We start from the raw sequence: 20,278 nt of genomic DNA on the forward strand, positions 1-20,278 counted from the left end.
TTCACTCTGTGTTTGCTTCAATTTTCTAGCATCCACAGTATTTTGCTTTTACTTGAGGAACTGAATCTGTCGCAGGATGGTGAACCCAACAGCAACAATTGAACTGCAAAACTGCAAATAAACACATCAGATTTTGAGTATAACTACACATTACTTTCTTCCAATCACATTGTGAAAAGATTGATGTGATTGGTTGAGTTGTGAAGAGTGCTGTATATTGCACTATTTTTCATGACCGAGTTGAAGAGTTATTGCTGCATTTCAATCATTAATATGGCGAATGTTCCAGTCAATAGAGATTTGACTCTTTCATCATGTCCTTTATGAAAGGCACTGCCTGTTTCCAAGAAATAATTCCACAGATATCAAGCACTCTCCCTGAAATGAACGTTCATCACATCCTTGACAGTGTGTCAAAGGATATGCAACCACATGAGGCAACACAATGTCTACACAGATACACATTCTAACATGGACATGATGATCAGGACTGGGAGCCCTCCTTTAACCACAGGCACCAAGTAAATTCTAGCATCCGTACTGTCACCTCAATCACCATGGATGGGAGATCTTACAAATTGGCCTTCTGGTTTTTGTGGCGTGAGTCAGTGGATGAACTCAGTGAGCCATCCGGGAAGCATTCAGATTTCTTGCACTCCAGATGTGCAGAGATGGAAAGTGGTATGCAGGGGCAAAGAATGCTGAGGGAGATGCTGATGTAGAAGGGAGGAAGTAGCATTGCAGTCATATCAATGGACTAGTAATTCAGAACCTGCAGGCTAATGCTTTAGTCTTACAGCATGGAAACAGGCCCTTCAGTCCAAATCATTCATGCTGACCAAGTTTCCCAAACTAAACTAATCCCACTTGGCTGTGTTTTGCCCATATCCCTCTAAACCTTTCCTATTCATGTACGTGCTCAAATGTCTTTTGAATTTTCTAACTGTACCTGCTTCCAGCACTTTCTCTGGCAGTTCATTCCGCATATGAACCACCCTCTGTGTGAAAAGATTGTCCTCCTGTCCCTTTTAAATCTTTCTCCTCTCACCTTAAAAATATGCCCTCTAATTTTAAATTCTCCACCCTGGGGGAAAAGACCTTTGCTGTTCACCTTGTCCATGTCCGTCATGACTTTATCAGCTTCTATAAGGTCATCTGTCAAACTCCAGGCTTCAGTGAAAAAATGTCCCAGCCCAACCATATTCCTCAAACTCTCCAGTCCTGGCAACATCTTGGTAAATCTTTTCTGAACTCTTTCCAATTTAACAATTCCTTCCACTATCAGTGCGACAATACTCCCAAGTGTGCCTTTAGCACCTTCCTGCATAACCTCAATATGACATCACAGCTTATGTGGTCTAAGCAATGAAGCAAGTGTGCTAAACGCCTTCTCAACTACCCTGTCTACCTGTGATACAATGAACGATGTAACTGAACCCTGGGGTCTTTGTGTTCCACTAAGGACATGAGTTTGAATCCCACTTGGCAGATACTGAAAATGAATTCAATTTTCTAAAAATCTGGAATGAAAAGCCAGTCTCGTTGTGGCCACTGTCAATTGTTGTGAAAACCTCTGTGGTTCACTGACTTCCCTTCAGGAAGGAAATATGCCTTTACTTGGTCTGGTTTACTTGTGACTCCAGACCACAACAATATGGAAGACTCTAAATTGCACTCTAAAGTAGCTTGGGCCATTAAGTCTGATTCAGGAGGAGCTGGAAATGCTAGCCTGGTCAGTTATTCATTGTCCGATGAATGAAGAAGACAGCTGCAATGTGTGTGGGCAAAGTGTCAGAATAAATAGCCAGAGACAGAGTCTTTGATGAGTTTATTTTGCATTTCTTCCACTGAGACTGTGAAGTAGGAAAGAGGTAACTCAGGGATAAGGTATCATTAACTAATCACCTGCTGGAGACACGAAGTGAATAAAAGTAAAGGAAAATGAATAAAACAGCTTAGTATTCTGCTTACAAACTCAGGGAGATCTCATCTTATTATCCAACTCGATTAATCATTGTGCATCATTTTCAATCATGCATAGTTTATTATTTTAGTTTTATTTTTTAATTGGTGATTTGTTTCTTCCAATGCTGCAGTTCCGTTTCAGGCTTTTCAACTCTCAGTGTGTTGATTTTTTTTGCCCTTTTCTGTTCTTCCCTCTCAAGGCCTCACAGCATGCCAAGGGTCATGCTGCATCATTCTGCCTTCACTTACATCCTGCACTCTGATGAATTGCAGTATCACACTGACATTCACATAACCAAACTTTGCTCTTCTTGGTAACAGTCAGGATACTGAAAGAATTGCTATACATGCAATGCGGTAGCAGGGTTTTATACGCTTCATCCTTTAGAACAGAATAGAATAGAATAGCCTTTATTATCACATGTACTCAATGGGTAAAGTGAAAAGTTTATGTGTTGCTAATCAGAGCGCCGACTTAGATATAAAATATTTAGGCATAGCATCTTTTGTTAGAAGATTTTGGGCAATGCAGAAGTAAAATACCCAGCAGTACAGAAATAAAATTCAGTGCTGCAGACCACGCTGGCTCCTAGCTTCCATTCCGCAATGGGCCCTGGCTCCACACTGCGCCAGGAACATGCCATACTGGGAGGCCACTGCAGGAGGCCAGAAAGTTGAAATGCCAGGAGGCCACAGCATCAGACAGAGGTCGCCACGCCACACCAAGAGGCCCCTACGGGAAAAGGCCACTGTGCCAAGCCGAGAGGTCACTGCACCAGGTCAGGAGGTCGTGATACCACACTGAGAGGCTGTCGTGACAGATTGGAAGGTAGCCACAGCAAAACTGGGAGGCTGCTACAGGAGGCCACTGCACCAGGCTGGGAATCGTCGTTCGACAGAGGCCAGGAATCATCACCAGAAGTCAAGAATCATCACTCGCCAGAGGCCAGGAATCATCGCCAGAGCCCAGGAATCAAAGGGAAAAAAAGGAAAAGAATAACAAAGCACGACGAGGAAGGAAAAGAAGACGGGCGGACCAGATGTGGTCCGCTTGGAGCGTCCTACTCCGCCACCATCTTGCAACAATCCTTTGTGGATTGTAGTCAGGAAGGTGCACACAAGCTCAGAATCACATATGCAATACCCTATTTTGGATGTCCAATTATTTAATGTTTCTTATTTTGATGCAGTTGTACAAACTAGACTTCAGTGGATGTTCATGTACCTATAATTAAAACAGAACTATTTCTTGATGTGAGATTAAAACAATTAAATGGGATCACAGAAGGCTCAGAGGTGCATTCATGACTCAAAAATGAGGTGTGAACCAGAGTTTAGATGTGGTAGAAACCATAAAACTCATGTATGTATGAAGAAAAAGTGGGTTGTCCAAAACACTGGTGATGAGGATATATGCCTCAGGATATTATTGAGTTTTTGATAAGGATCAAATGTTTTATGACTCATTCATAATATTTCATGTATTGAGCTCGGCTCCTTATGACACTTACAAATATTTAATTTGGAAAGAAAAACATCAAATTTAATTCAAGGCTAATTTACTGCATTGTCAGATACTGTTTATAGATGTAGATTTGCTCGCTGAGCTGGGAGATTCAGTTCTGGACGTTTCGTCACCCGACTAGGTAACATCTTCAGTGGGCCTCAGGCGAAGCAGTGTACATGATTCCTGCTTTCTGTTTATATGTTTGGGTTTCTTAGGGTTGGTGATGTCATTTCCTGTGGTTATGTCATTTTCCTATACTCTGGAAAGATAAATTTATAATAAAATATTATTAAATAAGCTTTACAAATTGATAAGGGACCATAGACAAGCACAATGGATGAAGGCATCCAGATTAATATCGATATTTAATTTGTTAAAGGAGTATAGAAACAGCTTCCCTTCATAGAATGTTCCTTGTGCAGTTTCAACTAACCTTCACTTGACTCTGTCCCCATGCTGAAGCACTCATCTTGACTTTATATCTCCCAATGAGAAAATAGCACAGGCTGGCATTTCACTTCATTGCACAAACTGTGAATGTAAATTCAACTATTCTGTGACCATAAGATCATTCCCTGTTATTATGAGGGCAGAAAAGCAAACTCTCCTGAACTATTTCCAATGAGTTACACTTTTTCCATATTGGATGTCAATGAGAAACACAATGAGGTCCCTTAACCTTCATTCTGGCTTTCATTATTGCACATCCAACTTTAATTGCACCACCACTGGCACCTGACCCATCCTTCAGCCTCTCCATTCTCCTCCTTTGAGACCTTTAGACCTCCCTCTTTCACCAACTTTTTGATATTTTCCATCAGATCTCTTTCTCTGGCTTGGTGCCAAATTCTATTCAATAACTTTTGTGAGGCCCCTTGGGGCAGTAACTATGTTAAAGGCACCAAATAAATGCTAGTTGGTGTTATCGGTAAGCTCAAATTACCTTCTCTTTGCACTTTGTGTATAATTCCGACAACCAACAGATGAAGGGATTCCTGGATAATCCATGATGGAGGACAGGAAAAAAATTGTGGGTGGAAAAGATGCTCCTTTTTTGAGGGAGAGGGTGACCCCCGTATCCACAGGTCCTGTTACCGCAGTTTCATTTACCTGCAGTTTACTGCAGCCTGAACATATAAAAGGAAACGTTGCAGAACCGGGGACCAGGAGGTTGCCAGGAAGATAAATTTCCCATTTAAATAAATGGGTTCGCACATATCTGTGGTTTCAGGCTTCCGCAGTAGGCCTTGGAACATATCCCCCATGCGCACGAGAGGACGACTGTATTTTCAGTGTCGAAGCTGAGTTCCTAGAATTCTAAGGGCAGTAGTTACTATTTTATAAGCTGTTGCATTGTTTTGGAATTTTGGGAAGAAAAAGATCAAAACAAAGGCAGTTTTAAAAGGAGGAAGAGTGAGGCAAAGGCAGTGATCACATGAGATGTGAATAAAATGGAGCAGTAAACTTGCACAGCTGTCTGATCCAGCAGTAAGCGACACAGCTAACTGCCTCAGCTGTTTGGTTTCAAGAATCTCTGGAAAAGCAACCAAAGACACAACTTTTTCATGCAAAGGGTGGGGCATGTCTGGAACAAGTTGCCTGAGGTAGTGGTGGAGGCTGGTATAATCACAACATTTAAAAGGCAGCTGGATGGATATATAGATAGAAAGCCTTCAGAGGGATATGGACCAAATGCTAGCAAATGGGTTTGGAATAGTTGAGGATATCTGGTCGGCATGGACGAGTTGGACTGGAGGTTTCCTTGCTGTACAACTCTATGACTCAAAATAAGTCCAATCAGTGCAGACCTATTTGTTTGCATTCCCTCTTGTGATAAACCTTCCGTTGAAACATACTTCTTTTTCAAGCTAAAGAAAGTAATTGAGCCTTTTGAACGAAGTTCTGTACCACTCTGCATTGTTAACAAAAGTGAACATTCATAAGCAAGAAGTAGCTGGGATTTTTTTTGCCCGCTGTGCCAACAATAGAATAAAAGCAAGAAGTTTGAGAAACAGTACACGGAGGTACAGAACATGAGTATTGCTGAAAAGAAACATGATGCAAAAAGCCTTTGTCTTGCACTGGCAAGAGGCATTGGACAAGGCAATGCAGTAGAAAAACGCAATAGGGAAATATGGGTTTCCCATGCGATGCAGGGATGTATTCTGTGCAAATAAATGAGAATGGCCAAGCTTAGCGCCTGTTATGAACTGTGCAGAAGGATGGGAGGACAATAGTTCCCTGTCGTCTCTTTCAAAGCAATGCCATGGTCAATCAGAGTTGATTGCCAACTTAATCAGCATTCTTTTCTCCTTTTGTGCAAATTGTGATTGCTTGACATTTGTCATATTTGTCACATTGAACTCAAGATGAAAAGCTTTGGTAACATGTCTCTCCTTCCAGACACATCCAAGTTTCAGAAGCTCACAACAGGCAGTCAGCCATAGAAAAGCAAAAGTCAACGATCCCTAATCTTAACCACATAAAATTGAATGAGCTTTGAGCAACTTCAAATGGACCTGCAGAGTCCTATCCTTTTTTTTCTCTTTGACGTGTTCCAGGGCATGGGCAGCAGCTCTTTCTGCAATGGCTTCAAATTTACAACACTTGTTGGCTTAGCTTTAATTCACAGTAAGCTGCTGATGCCAACGTGAAGAAAATTGTTTATGCCTGACAGAAGTTGAGAATCTTAGCATTGAAGATCAGAGATGATCATGTTTCCTTTGTACTGCGGGCATCATACACAAGGTTTTGCATTTTCATGGATTTGTGTTAGGAATGGACATGGTAGGCTGAATATATTCTCCATGCTTTATGATACTTTGTGAATGGCTTTTCAATTTTATTTCTGAAGTAGAAAAAGAGTATAAATCATGACCTGTTTACAGATATGTCTAACTTTTGGTTTATTTCTGATCTATAGAAATTCCTACTGAGCCTGTCACAGAAATGATGGAAGAAATTGTCACAGGCCTGGAAATGTGTAAGTCTAATTTGGATCATATGAAATCCAAATAGCCACGGTGTTTCTGAGAGGAGGTGGTGACTTGTACATTCAGTTCAACTTCAGCTCTGATCCTATTGCTCCCAAATAAAATTCCTTTGCTTGCTTTATTATACGACAATTGAAAAGCAAGTGGCCAATTAAACTGCAATTCTGAGATCTGTTGTGCTCATTCCCTGATATTCCTGGGTTGGACAACTGAAGCCAGTGTTTCAGTGTTCTGCTTGCTGCTGGTAAATCAGATCAAAAACTGAGTTCTTTGGTGTAATCATGTAAATTGCTCAATTTTCGATTATTACAAAAGGTTATTATGAAAGGTTAATAATATAAATGTATTATAAAATAGTTGAATTCCCTCCATTACAGTATTGTGGGTCAACACACACCATGTGAACTGCAGCAGTTCAAGAAGGCAGCTCACTCCCACCTCCTCAAGGGAAAAGAGAAATGGGCAGTAAATGCTGGCCAGCCAGCAATGCCTCCGTGCCATAAATGAATAAAGAAAGGCATAAATGGGGATCAAGAGAAGGAAAAGCATGTTTTATAGCAAATGATTTTAGTGTCTCCACAGTTTACATTTGTGTTCTTTCAACCCTGGGGAGTACTGACTTTCACTCGGGTACAGCTCTACTCATCACCACTCATTTGTAACTGTCCTGAGTGACCATCCCAGTGTGTGCTGACATATTATGCATCAGTTGGAGAAATCACCATTGAGTCTCAACCAGTGCTCATCTTACGTCCACATAGTGGAATTGCACAGCCAAGTTCCTGGGGCGGGGGGTGCTTTTCGAACAAGTGTCACAGCTATATTGCTGCCATTTCACATTTGAGTTTATTATTATTCCTTATTTCAACATTAGTGCATGAAATATGCAAGTCTTTATTTTTAAACGACCAGGCTTGGGGAGCTGGGATTCAGAGGAACTGCTGGCAGCCAGAGGTACATTTTTTAAGAAGTTATAACTTTCAGGTGCCTGACAAATGACTCTCCGAGAGTGCTCAGAGTTCAGTTGTCTCCTGGTCCCATTCAAAGGTGAATAAATGCTTAACTCTCACACTGCAACCAATGGTGAAAGGAAACAATGCACCAGTGAAAAAGATCTTTTTGATTCTGATCTGTACAGATTCCAACTTTCTTTCTGTAAACCTTTGGGTTTTTCCATATTTAAAAAAAATCAATCAAATGCAGATGTAGCAACCAGACTTAAGAACCCACAAAAAGACACAAAGCTGACATACTAAAGAGGAAAGCTGAGAGACTCCTGAGGGGAGGAAACAGATGGGTTAGTGTTCAACAGTGTAAGATAGGAATTATTCAGCACACTACATCATCAGAAGTGATGGTGAGTTCCTAGTCTTGCTTGAATCTTGGTATTTACCTGGGGACCAAGGAGATTGGAATTCCTGAGCCAAGCTGACATAAATTAAAAATTTGCGTTTTAAGCATAAACCTATTTTTAACATGAAGGCAAACTGTGACAGAAAAAAAACTAAAATCTGCTTTTTACTCAGTTGAATATGACCTGTGGCCAACTGAACCACCTGCCAAGCCATTCACACCACCACCTTATGTTGAATACGACATTGAGGAGAAGGAAATCATCGAAGAGAAAACTGGTAGGTTATCCCTCCTGTTCATAACGTGGACAGAATTTTCTAGTTGGAGCCAGACGCCATATAGTGCTCTAATGCTTAAGTATCTCAAGTGGTGAATGAATAGGGAGGTCTATTTAATACAGTATGAGATGTGATATGGCTCTGCAAAGAGAGCTGAAATTAAAATACTCGTTGGAAACAATTCATAACAAATTGAAACTGGTGACAGGCATGAGCTCAAAGGAATATATTTAACACCAGTTTGGCAGTTGGAACTGTTCTTGCAATCTAGAATCTTACTCTTCAGAGCATATCATTGAAATGCAAAAAATAGCATGTTTGTGGGAGGAGAGCAGAGGATTGGGATTAATAGATAGCTGTTTCAAAGTTCTGGCACACACGTGATGGGGCAAATTGCCACTTGCTGTGTTTTATAGCTCTATTTCTGATATATCTTGGTGAATCTAAGGTACTGTTCATCTTACACTGTTTTGTGTATCTTAGTTAATTCCATTCTTGCCTGTGAAGTACTGAAACTTGATTTTTCTTAATTCCTTTTACAGCTGAACCTACGGAAGCTGCAGAAGTCCCAACTGAGTCATTTGGAGAGAATTATGATTATGGAATAGATGAACATGTGGATGAATGTGTGTTTCAAACAATTTACTTTGCAAAACATGTGCAGAGCCACCACATGGATATATCTCTAGTCATTAGCACTTGGTTTTCCAACAGTAGATACAAGTGAAACGTAACATCAGCCCTGTGTTGAGTGGATATTGTGAATCCTTGAGAGGAGAGTCAGTATTGAGGGAGGGGGGTTGCAGGGGGAGGGTTAATCCAAGTCTCATAGAAGGAAGATAGGAAGTGGTTTTGCAAAAAAGGTTGAAGGTGTAGAGTCCGAACATCAGCCATCAGTATTATGCAAGTTCGAAAAAACTTCCTACAGGATGAATCATCCTTTGTGTCCCAAACTTGCGCTCTTTAAAAAAATAGCATTCCTCGTCTTTGACGGTTTGAGGGGTAGCTGTCTTTGATCAACAGTGGCTGCATTTCAAAGAAATATAAGAGGCACTTAGTCTATGCAGCTTCTTCCAGCTTCAAAGTTCTGCTTGATATGATATTTATTGGTCTCCAGAAAATTAGTGGAGGATAAATACTTCCTTTGAAACTAAATGTTTCAGTTTTTAAAAATGAAAACATATTAAATAGTCATGAAGAAAAGTCAGAACTGAAACATTTCTATTGAAACAGAAATGCTTAAGAAAGATTTTTATAACAGCTTCCCAAATTAGGCACAATTACATAAGTGAGCATTTGATTTCATTGGTTGGAGAATCAAGAACAACCAAGAATAAGGGAGCATGAGTGGTTGTTGAGACAGAGACTGTCATATCTTTGTAAAGAAAGTGATTAAAATCTGAAAAAGAATTGAGAGAGAAGGGAAAGTGGTTTGGGAGAGACTCCTCCACATTAATTATCACAGTTGTGAGAAATTAATTGGCCTCCTAATGGACGAGATGTTCTCTGATTCAATGAAAATAGAAGCACAGTGAAGTACTGCAAAAGTAGCATATTGTTGAGATGAAGACCAAGTTCATATTGACATCTGACACACAAGAGTTTGTTCAGATCCTTTTGGATAACAAGTGGATTAGAAGCGTAATGACAGGTTGGCCATGTACATTTAAGATCATTTGAGAAAATTCTTGACATTAGAACAGGTTCAGACAAGACAGAACATAGAACATTACAGTGCAGTACAGGCCCTTCGGCCCTTGATGTTGCGCCAACCTGTGAAACTAATCTGAAGTTAATCTAATCTACGCTATTGCATTCTCGTCCATATGCATATCCAATGAACATTTAAATGCTCTTAAAGTTGGTGTGTCTACTCCTGTTGCAGGCAGGGCATTCCATGCCCTTCCTACTCTGAGTAAAGAACCTACCTCTGACATCTGTCCTATATCTGTCATCCCTCAATTTAAAGCTATGCCCCCTTGTGCTAGCCATCACCATCTGAGGAAAAAGGTTCTCACTGTCCACCCTAACTAATCCTCTGATCATCTTGTATGTCTCTAATAAATCACCACTCAACCATCTCTCCAGTGAAAATCAGCCTCAAGTCTGTCAACGTTTCGTCATAAGACCTTCCCTCCATACCAGGCAACATCGTGGTAAATCTCTGCACCCTTTCTAATGCTTCCACGTCTTCCTAGTATGCGGTGACCAGAACTGTATGCAATGCTCCCAGTGTGGGTGCACTAGAGTTTTGTACAGCTGCAACATGACCTCATGGCTCCAAACCCAATCCCTCTATCGATAAAAGCTAACACACCATATGCATGTGTCTGGTGGCCATGTGGTTAGAGTTGGGATGAGATTTGAAAGGCCCTGGGTTCAAGTCCTAGGTAGACCCTTAGAGGTAGTCTGAAGTAGGAAAGGCTAGCTTAATTAATTTAATTCAGGTTAGTGAACATAGTGCTGAGTAAAATCAAGTTCAAACTCAATAAATGCAGGGAGTGCCACCGGATACTGCGGCACAGAGCTTAGCACTGCTGCCTCACAGTGCCAGAGACCCATGTTCAACTCCCGTCTCTGGCGATTGTTTGTGTGGAGTTTGCACATTCTCCCCGTGTCTGCGTGGGTTTCCTCCGGGAACTCCAGTTTCCTCCCACAGTCCAAATTTGTGCAGGTTAGGTGAATTGACCAGGCTAAATTGCCCATAGTGTTCGGTGAAAGGGTAAATGTAGGGGAATGGGTCTGGGTGGGTTGCTCTTCGGAGGGTCGGTGTGAACTTGTTGGGCTGAAGGGCCTGTTTCCACACTGTAAACAATCTAATCAAACCGTATGCATTCTTAACACTATCACCCTGGGTGGCAACTTTCAGGGATCTATGCACATGGACACCAAGATCCCTCTGCTCATCCACACTACCATGAATCTTACCATTAACCCAGTACTCTTTACTCCTGTTACTCCTTCCAAAGTGAATCACCTCACACTTTTCCTCATTAAACTCCATTTGCCACCTCTCAGCCCAGCACTGCAGCTTACTTATCTCCCTCTGTAACCTGCAACATCTTTCCGCATGATCTGTCCACTACTCCACTGACCTTCGTGTCATCCGTAAATTTACTAACCCATCCTTCTACGCCCTCATCCAGGTCATTTATAAAAATGACAAACAGCAAAATAGATCCTTGTGTACTCCACTAGTAATTGAACTCCAGGATGAACATTTCCCATCAACCACCACCATCTGTCTTCTTACAACTAGCTAATTTCTGATTCAAATTACTAAATTGACCACAATCCCGGGTCTCCGGATTTTCTGCAATAGCCGACCGTAGGGATCCTTATCAAATGCTTTACTGAAGTCCATGTACACCATATCAACCGCTTCACCCTCATCCACCTGTTTGGTCATCTTCTCAAATAATTCAATAAGATTTGTGAGGCATGACCTACCCTTCACAAAACAATATAAAGGTAAGGAAGTATTGTGGTAACTACATGAGGTATTGGTGAGACCACACCTGGAGTACTGTGCAGTCTTGGTCCCCATGAAAGATGTCACGGTACAGCAGGCAGTTCAGAGAAGGTTTACTCGATTGAACCCAGAGATGAGGGGTTTTTCATATGAGGAGAGGTTGAACAGTTTGGGCCCATGCTCCTTGGAATTTAGAAGAATGAGGGAAAATCAAATAGAGGTCTTCAAGGTGGTAAAAGATGTGGATAAAATAGATTTGAAGTGGATGCTTCCTCTTGTGGGCCATTCTAGGATGAGAGGTCTAGTCTTAGGATAAGGAGAGTTTAAAACAGAGTTGAGGACAAACTACTTCTCCAAAGGGTTGTGAATCTGTGGAATTCAGTACCTCAAAGTGCGGTGGATGCCAGGACAGTGAGTAACTTTAAGGAGACGTTTTACAAATTTTTAGTTGGTAATGGGGAGAAAGGATATGGAGAGCAGGCATGAAAATGGGCATGAGGAGCATATCAGCCATAACTGAATGGCGGATCAGACCCAAATGGCCTAATTCTGCTCCAATATCTTATGAACTTATCAGAGATCGATGTTATCATGACATTGCAGTCGCCATGCTCTTTAATCTTGTATCAGCCTAGTGTCTGGAGTTGGACATTAACCCTCAATCTTCTGACACAATGGCTGTCAAAGTGTCAGGACAACTAATCAATCGTTTCGATCCTCGTATTAAACAAAGTGGTGGTGAGGTGTTACTGTTCACTGTGTCCAAGTTACTGTGGCAACATGCACATTTTCCTTTTGTTAGCATGTTTTGGAAGGATTTTCAGGTTCGTACTTAAACTGTTTGGCCATGTTGTAAATTTGTCTTCCTTTGCCATCAACTCTGAATGTTTCTGGCTCAAAGGCAGGCACACGATCAGAGCATCAGAAAAACTCTTCACATACCAAGATCCCCAAATTAGCTACCAGACCAACTGAGAAAATACTGATGTTCTTCGATTAATTTGTCATTCAAGTGCATCCCAAATGCCCATTACTGAAAACTGCTCATATGAAACAATGAATTAGCTGGGTGTTAATATACATCATTCTTCCAGGAAGTCGTGAAGTATCACTCAAGTCCCTTGAGGGAAATTCAAAAATTCCTGCATTTGAAATGTTCCTTACTTTATTTCATAGAATCCTGACAGTGCAGAGAGAGGCCATTTGGCCCATCGAGTTTGCACCAACCTTCCAAAGAGCATCCCACCCAGTTGGGATGCCCCTAACCTACCCAACCCAGGGCAATTTAACATGGCCAATCCAGTTAGTCTGCACATCTTTGGACTGTGGGAAGAAACCGGAGCACCCGGAGGAAGCCCGCACAGGCAGTCACCTAAGGCTGGAATTGAACCCAGGTCCCTAGCACTGTGAGCAAAAGTGCTAACCACTGTGCTACCCCAATTTCTACCATATCTCGTGATATCAAAATTGTTGCCCTGTTTTGGTGTAATGGGATCTCTTTTGTTTAACTGAGTAACAGATAAAAAGATTTTCACAAGCTTTGAAAATTAGCATTTCAGAAATGGAAAGCCAAAACCTCATTCTAATCAAATTCTGTCATATAATACAGATGGGTGGAGCACACCAGATGAGAAAGATTATGACACAACACTCGATGAGGAGCTAGAATTTGAGTTGGAGATTGATGAACTTGAACCAGATGAATATGGAGAGTGTAAGTAGCCTTCTGCTTGTCTGCCAATTCTGACATCACTTTACACGGCTGATTAAATTCCAACTACCTGGACAGTTTTTATACAAACCTGGTAACTGAAGAAGTTCATCCTGACCTTCCAATTGGAGGTCGTCAATGACAGTATGTCAGTCAGAAATGTTCTATACTCTCAATTTGCTGAGCTGGGGAATTGGCATGATAGGATACAATGACAAAGAACAAATTAATGCAGTGAGCCTGTGCGTTGTCCTTTCACATATGACACATGAGTTCTTTAGCTCGGTTGGAAAATTGAAAGTCGGAAAGCAGTAAAGGCCTGACATAAAATTACTTTTCAGTCTTCCTACCACTTGCTTGTAGGCATTCAGAGTTCCAAACAATGCAAAACATTATCATAGAACTGAAAGCAATCATCATCCTTCGTCAGTGAAAATAATTGTGGCATGAAATGGATGATAGTGAATCACCATCTTTCTCAATGTTTATTTCCATTGAAGTCAGCAAGCAGCTGATTCACTGACATTTTTTGAATACAGCAGTTGTAAAAATGTTATAAAAATTCCCATGACTTCAAAATTTAAAGTGTGCCCGTTTTGAGACAGAATTAAAATTTAGCCTGCTCTATATACTGACTGAAATTTAAAATACAATTTTGAGATGAATGACAGCATTTAATTTTGTGGCAGTAAATCTTAAATGAGAAACCGCGCCACCCCCCCCCCCCCCCCCACCCCAACCGCTGTTTCCAAACATTCCGTCCAGTGCCACCACCAACTCAGCATCCACTGGTTCCAAACTATTTCATTTTTGAAGAGATTTTTCAACTGACAGCACTCTAGAGACACTGCATGTGAGCTTTGCCAACAGAAAAATATTGTTTCACATACAGGTAAACAATAAGCTTGAACGGAACTGAACCTTATATGAGATTATTTCATGTGAATGGTTTAAAAGTAGTGGAGCATAAAGGTTGTTTAGTCAGCAACCTAAAGAAAAGTGTTAAAATAAAATGCGGTGTGACTATTTGGCAGAACACGGATCAGCCATGACTGTATTGAGAGGAGGAGCAGGGTCAAGTCTCTGACATGCCTACACCTGTTACTATTTTCTATGGTCTCACAAAACTGAATGGCCTTCAAACAGATAGTCAGCATCTCAGGAATAGAGAATTCGACGTTTCGAGCATAAGCCCTTCATCAGGAAGGGCAAAAGTGCTAACCACTGTGCTACCCCAATTTCTACCATATCTCGTGATATCAAAATTGTTGCCCTGTTTTGGTGTAATGGGATCTCTTTTGTTTAACTGAGTAACAGATAAAAAGATTTTCACAAGCTTTGAAAATTAGCATTCCTGATGAAGGGCTTATGCTCGAAACGTCGAATTCTCTATTCCTGAGATGCTGCCTAACCTGCTGTGCTTTGACCAGCAACACATTTGCAGCTGTGATCTCCAGCATCTGCAGACCTCATTTTTTATTCAAACAGATAGTGCCATTTTTCTCTGACACTGAGTGTCCTGCTTTGCTTTTCCAGTCTTTTTTTTTCCAATTTTCAACCTTTAGATCTTTGCTAGTTTATTCACACAGCAATTTTACTTTGCAAGAAGCATACTGAGACAATCAGAACTTCGTGGAGAGGGAGATATCCATTTCTGTTAAAAGAGAATGTAACTTTTCTAATTCCAAATACCAATCGTAGATGTGTGAATGATAGTGAATGACACTGGAATACACCAACTTTGCTCCTGGCACAACAGCACATATAGTCAAATCAGCAAAAGATGAATTCTCTGTGTATTTCAGTGCAACCAAAAGAGCCCTATCTTGATGAAATATACGACTATGAAGATCTCGGGGAGGCATATACTTGGAATGAAGAAGACTGTAAGTATTTTTAATGACAATGATATGTCCTATTGCTTTTTGTCTGCACAATAATATTTTGCAGGATCCTTAATTGTTCTACAAGTTAAATGAAAAATCTCAAATCTCTGGACACTAGTTCAGTCTCTTTGTCACATTCTAAAAGTGATTTTTAGGAAATTCGGAACACAGATATTTAAAATGTCATCCTCACAAAGATTATAAAACATTACAGTTGCAAGATTTTGCCATATATCTGTAAAGATATCCAGACGCTATCCATGTTTTATCTCCCCATTGTTTGGGTCTCAGGAAAACAATACCACATTTCCCAGTTTCATTCCTTTATCTGCAGACCTGCACTCAACTTATGGCAGCCTCAGGAATCCACCCTATTGTCAGCAAGACTTTACAGAAGATGTATCTTAACATAGTGCATATTAAAGACCTTCCATACAAAAAAAGGACAATAGGATTTAAATTATGGCATTTCAACAGAGTGGTGTCCAGAAATATTTCCAAGAAATAACAAATCTGAAGTGCCTGTTTTGCAACAGAGACTGCAAATTTGGTTTGCTGTAAATTGCAGAAACAGCTAGCAGAAACCAGTTTATCTGCTATGACCAACGAGAAAAGAAATGAAAAAAAAGGGAACATGGTCAAAACTGAGAATCTCCCCATCAGGACAAAAGAGAAGTAGGGTAGTCTTTAGCACAGTCCACCTGCTATGCCAGTGCCTCATGAAAGGACATCCAGCTACAAACCTACCCATTTGGATAGATGGGGTGTGTGGCTTTGAAAAATCAAGTGGGAGTTAAAATAAAATAAAACCTCTGGTCCAACATGAAACAAGTTCTTATTGTAGCAAGAGTAAATTATAGATTATCAGTGACAAAAATTGTGACACAATCATGAAATCTTGAATAATCATGGGATTGTGCAAAGGTGGAGTATGGCGAGGGGTTTATGTAGCTGGTGAGATGAGGCATATCTGCATATTTTGCTCCACATTGCATTTACACTGAATTCCATATACATTTTCCACATTCTCTTCTCATCATGCTTTCTCACTTCAATTCCTTCTAGCGTTTCTCACTTTTAACAATGCAAAACATTTTTTCAGCCTCATATCACTGTCACTTTGCTTAATTACTCTGACTGACAAAAATAGTTAGTATTCGATTCTAATCTTCCTTGACATTAAAGACAGCAACACCTATCTCAAGTGAAGATTTGTCAACTTTAGTAATCTTCATGAAGTGTCAAAGCCTCCATGATACCATTTTCTGATTTTCTTCATATTTCTTCTCATTCGGTAATGTCAAGCGTCAGTTTTAACAGACTGTGGCAGGAGAAAAATAATTGATGCTAATAAGTATTCTTGTTTTGAGGATCTGAGAAAAAAAAGTTATTCTGGGAAACAATGTGATAATTTGTTTCAATGCAGTGGTGAAGATGTGCAAAGTAAGAGAGAATGCAAAGAGGTGGAATATTTTAGATTTTTTTTCATTTATCAAGAAAAACAGAAAATATTATGATTGTATTGATAAAATGACATGGAAAAAGGCTAGAAGAGGGGATGTGAGAGAGACTGGTATTGCTGGACGGGTTGCCTGATAGACAACAGCTTTTTCTTCTGTGTAAAAATCTGAGATGGGTATAAGATGACTCTTCCCACATAGGGGAGCAATATATATGTTTTGAATGAATGTTTATAGAGCTTACAGACAAAAAGTAAAGGTGACATGACGATGAAACTGAATTCTCTGGATGTGGTATTATTACGAGAGGAGATACAGGAATTTCATTTTAACTCAGCAAAATTTTCAAAAGCCGTCTGGATATGAAAATTGGGTATGAAAGTATGTCATCAAAGAACTGAACAAATTTATATTTCCATTCTCCCATCAAAAGGCATGAAGAAAATAAATCTATTAAAAAGGGCCCCAACAGGTTAGATTAGGAGATACATCTCCCCAGCTGGTTTTAAAGGTTTAGAGAGGATTTAAGCCAAGTATTTTTCACCCAGAGAATATGGGGATTTGGAACTCACTGCCTAAAGGGGTTGCGAAGGCAGGAACTCTCAAGTCATTTAAGAACTACTTAAATGAACACATGAAACATCATAGCATATTTGGCTATGGGCGAAGTGCTGGAAAATGGGATTAGAATAGATGGATGTTTGATGGCTAGTGTAGACATGCAGGGCTGTATGTCCTCTTTCCATACTATAAAAACTCTATGACTTTATGATTGAAATCCATCACATTGCATAATAGTCATGATTCAGTGCATTGAAATAAGACAATGAGTCCAGAGTGTTCAAATGAGAAAGGAAAGAATGAGATATGAGTGGTAGAGGCGACAGAATGAGAAAAGAAATGGAGAAAGAGCAGAGGAAATTGATAATTGGCAGAATAAGATGGTAAGAATTAGACGTAACAAACATTGAGCTAAATTAAATGTCTTACAGTCTGAAAGTAGCTGAGATCAGCGATTACTGAAAAGTAATTTTGTTAAAAGTGTGTAGTGCCAGACTGCGTCACATGTTGTAATACTAAAGACAAAGAATTATGAAAGCATAAAAGAGCAGAGATCTCAAAGCTTGCAGGTTGGACAATAAGAGCACCATAGATCATTCTGAGCCAAGTCTTAGTAGAAATCATGAACCGACATGGACATGAATAATGTCGAGTTGACAACAGTTTCCTCAACTTGAAAAAGAACTTTATATGAGCATTAAAAAAAACATGTTACTTTGGGACAAGATGACAATTGTTAAATCTCAAAAAAGAATGAGTGAGGAGATAGCATGAAATAATGGAAGTGCGCAGTTACAAAACATCAGTTCACTGGTATTCAATAAGGTGGCAATTGCAAAGCTCTTTCACCCATTAAGAACACATGGTGTAGAGGGTAACATATTAACGTAGATAGCAGATTGGTTAGCTCACAGAAAGCAGGTAGGAAGAAAGGGATCACTTTTAGGTTAGCAAGCTACACTGAGTGGAATGCTGAGGGATCAGTGCTGAGGTCTCAACTGTTTACAATCTGCATGAAATACTTCGATGAAGAGACCAAATGTAGAGTAGCTTCTTTTGCTGAGGACATAAAGATACAAAAATAAGAAACAAAATGGCCAAGATGTAAAATGCGCTTAAATTTGGCAGACGGAGTATAACTTGAGGGAACAAAAATGAACTTGTCCACTTTGGTCAGAAAAATAGAAAAATATTGAATTATTAAATGGGCTTGTTGGTACAGCAGAATCTTGGTGCTCTGGTACATGAATGAAAGTTAACTGCAGATACAGTGACAGATGAGGAAAGTAAGTGGAATGTTGTCATTTGTTACAAGGGAAGTGTGTTACAACAATAGGGAAGTATTGCAACAGTGTTGGGAAGACTGTGCGGATCTGGTCTCCTTACTTATAAAAGGATATTACTGCATTAGAAGTGGTGAAAGAACAAAGAACAATATAGCATAGGAACAGGCCCTTTGGCCCTCTAAGGCTGTGGAAACACATTTTACCCATCCATACTAAAGCTGTCTTCACTTACAGGATCCATCTATTGCCTTCCTATTCATGTATTCGTCCAAATGTTTCTTGAATGTTGCTATTGTGTCTGCTTCCACCACCTCCTCTAGCAGCACGCTCCGGGCACTCACCACCCTTTGTGTGAAAAACTTACCTCGCACATCTCTTTTAAATTCTACCACCATCCCCAACCCATCACTTCCATCTACACACCCTTGAACCTGTGTCCACTCATAATTGACTCCTTCACCTGTGAAAAAGCCACATACTTTCCACTCTATCCATGCCATTCACAATCTTACAAACTTCTGTCAGGTTCCCCCCTCAACCTCCTGCATTTCAGTGAAAACAAACCCTGTCTATCCAACCTCTCATCACAGCCAAAATACCCCATACCAGGCAATATCCTGGTAATTGTTTTCTGTACCCTCCCCAAAGCATCCAAATCCTTCTGGTACAAGAACAATACAGTACAGGAATAGGTTGTTGGCCAGCCAAGCCTGCACCAACATATTTTGTCCTTCCATACTAAAGCTGTCATCATTTACAGAAACAATAAAGAACAATATAGCACAGGTAGTGTGATAAGCAGAACTGTACGCAATATTCCAAGTGTGGCCTAACAAAAGTTCTATAAAGTTGCAGCATAACTTGCCTATCCTTATACTCAATGGCACTTCCAATGATGGCAAGCCTTTTTTTATGATCTTATGTACCTGCACTGTCTCCTTAAGTGATCTGTGGACCTGCACACCCAGATCCCTCTGCATGTCTGAGGGGTTCTGCCATTCACTGCATAATTTCCGCCTGTACTTGATCTTCCAAAATGCCTCACATTTGTCCAGTTTGAACTTCATCTGCCATTTTTCTGCCCATGCAAACTGATCTAGACCTTGCTGTATCCTCTGACAATCCTCCTCACTTCCCTCAACTTCACCAGTCTTGGTATGGTACGTTTTCCTCCAAATCATTTATGTAGCCCACGAACAGCAGAGGTCCCAGCACTGATCCTAGTGGAACACTACTGGTCAACAGACAACTGTGCACTTGACTGATTCCTGGAATGAAGACGTTAGCATGTGAGGAAAAAGTGAGCAGGTTGAGCCGATAATGAGAAGTGATTTAATTGACACATGAAAGATGCTGAAGGGACTCAACTGGGAAGTTGCTGAGGCATGTTTCCCTGGTAAAAGCATCTGAACCAAGTGAAATAAGTTAATAATTAGGGGTCTGCCAAGACTGAAATGAGGATAACTAATATTTTGTTCAGAGGATTGTTAGTCTGTGGAATTCTCTTCCCTGAGAGCAATCGAGGCTGGATCATTGAACATATTGAAGGGTGAGTGAGATAGATTTTTGATTGAAGAGTCAAGGCTCACTGAGGGAAGACAGGAGAAGAGAAGTAGAGGCCACAATAAGATCAGCATGATTATATCAAATGGTGGACCAGACTTTAAGAGGCGAATGGACAACTCCTAACTTGAGCTCAGTCTTGTGAAGTGTGTCATCTAGACCTCATGCCATGTAGCTGATGCACATGGCATCAAAATAAATTGGTGGAGCAATCTGGAGGAATGGAGAACACTGTTAGTACAG

The 20,278-nt window shown here is 40.4% G+C and overlaps 1 protein-coding gene across 1 annotated transcript in view; it reads left to right on the forward strand.

Moving 5' to 3' along the window:
• aebp1b (AE binding protein 1b) overlaps window positions 1-20,278 on the forward strand; it is a 73,960-nt gene that overhangs the window by 10,983 nt on the left and 42,699 nt on the right. The window contains exons 3-7 of the mRNA XM_060856726.1: window positions 6,396-6,455; window positions 7,992-8,096; window positions 8,639-8,722; window positions 13,178-13,282; window positions 15,085-15,165. Coding sequence (XP_060712709.1) covers window positions 6,396-6,455; window positions 7,992-8,096; window positions 8,639-8,722; window positions 13,178-13,282; window positions 15,085-15,165 — 435 coding nt within the window. The remainder of the gene's footprint in view (window positions 1-6,395; window positions 6,456-7,991; window positions 8,097-8,638; window positions 8,723-13,177; window positions 13,283-15,084; window positions 15,166-20,278) is intronic.

This window comes from Hemiscyllium ocellatum, chromosome 48, assembly GCF_020745735.1.
Source record: "Hemiscyllium ocellatum isolate sHemOce1 chromosome 48, sHemOce1.pat.X.cur, whole genome shotgun sequence".
In the NCBI taxonomy this organism is placed as follows: domain Eukaryota; kingdom Metazoa; phylum Chordata; class Chondrichthyes; order Orectolobiformes; family Hemiscylliidae; genus Hemiscyllium; species Hemiscyllium ocellatum.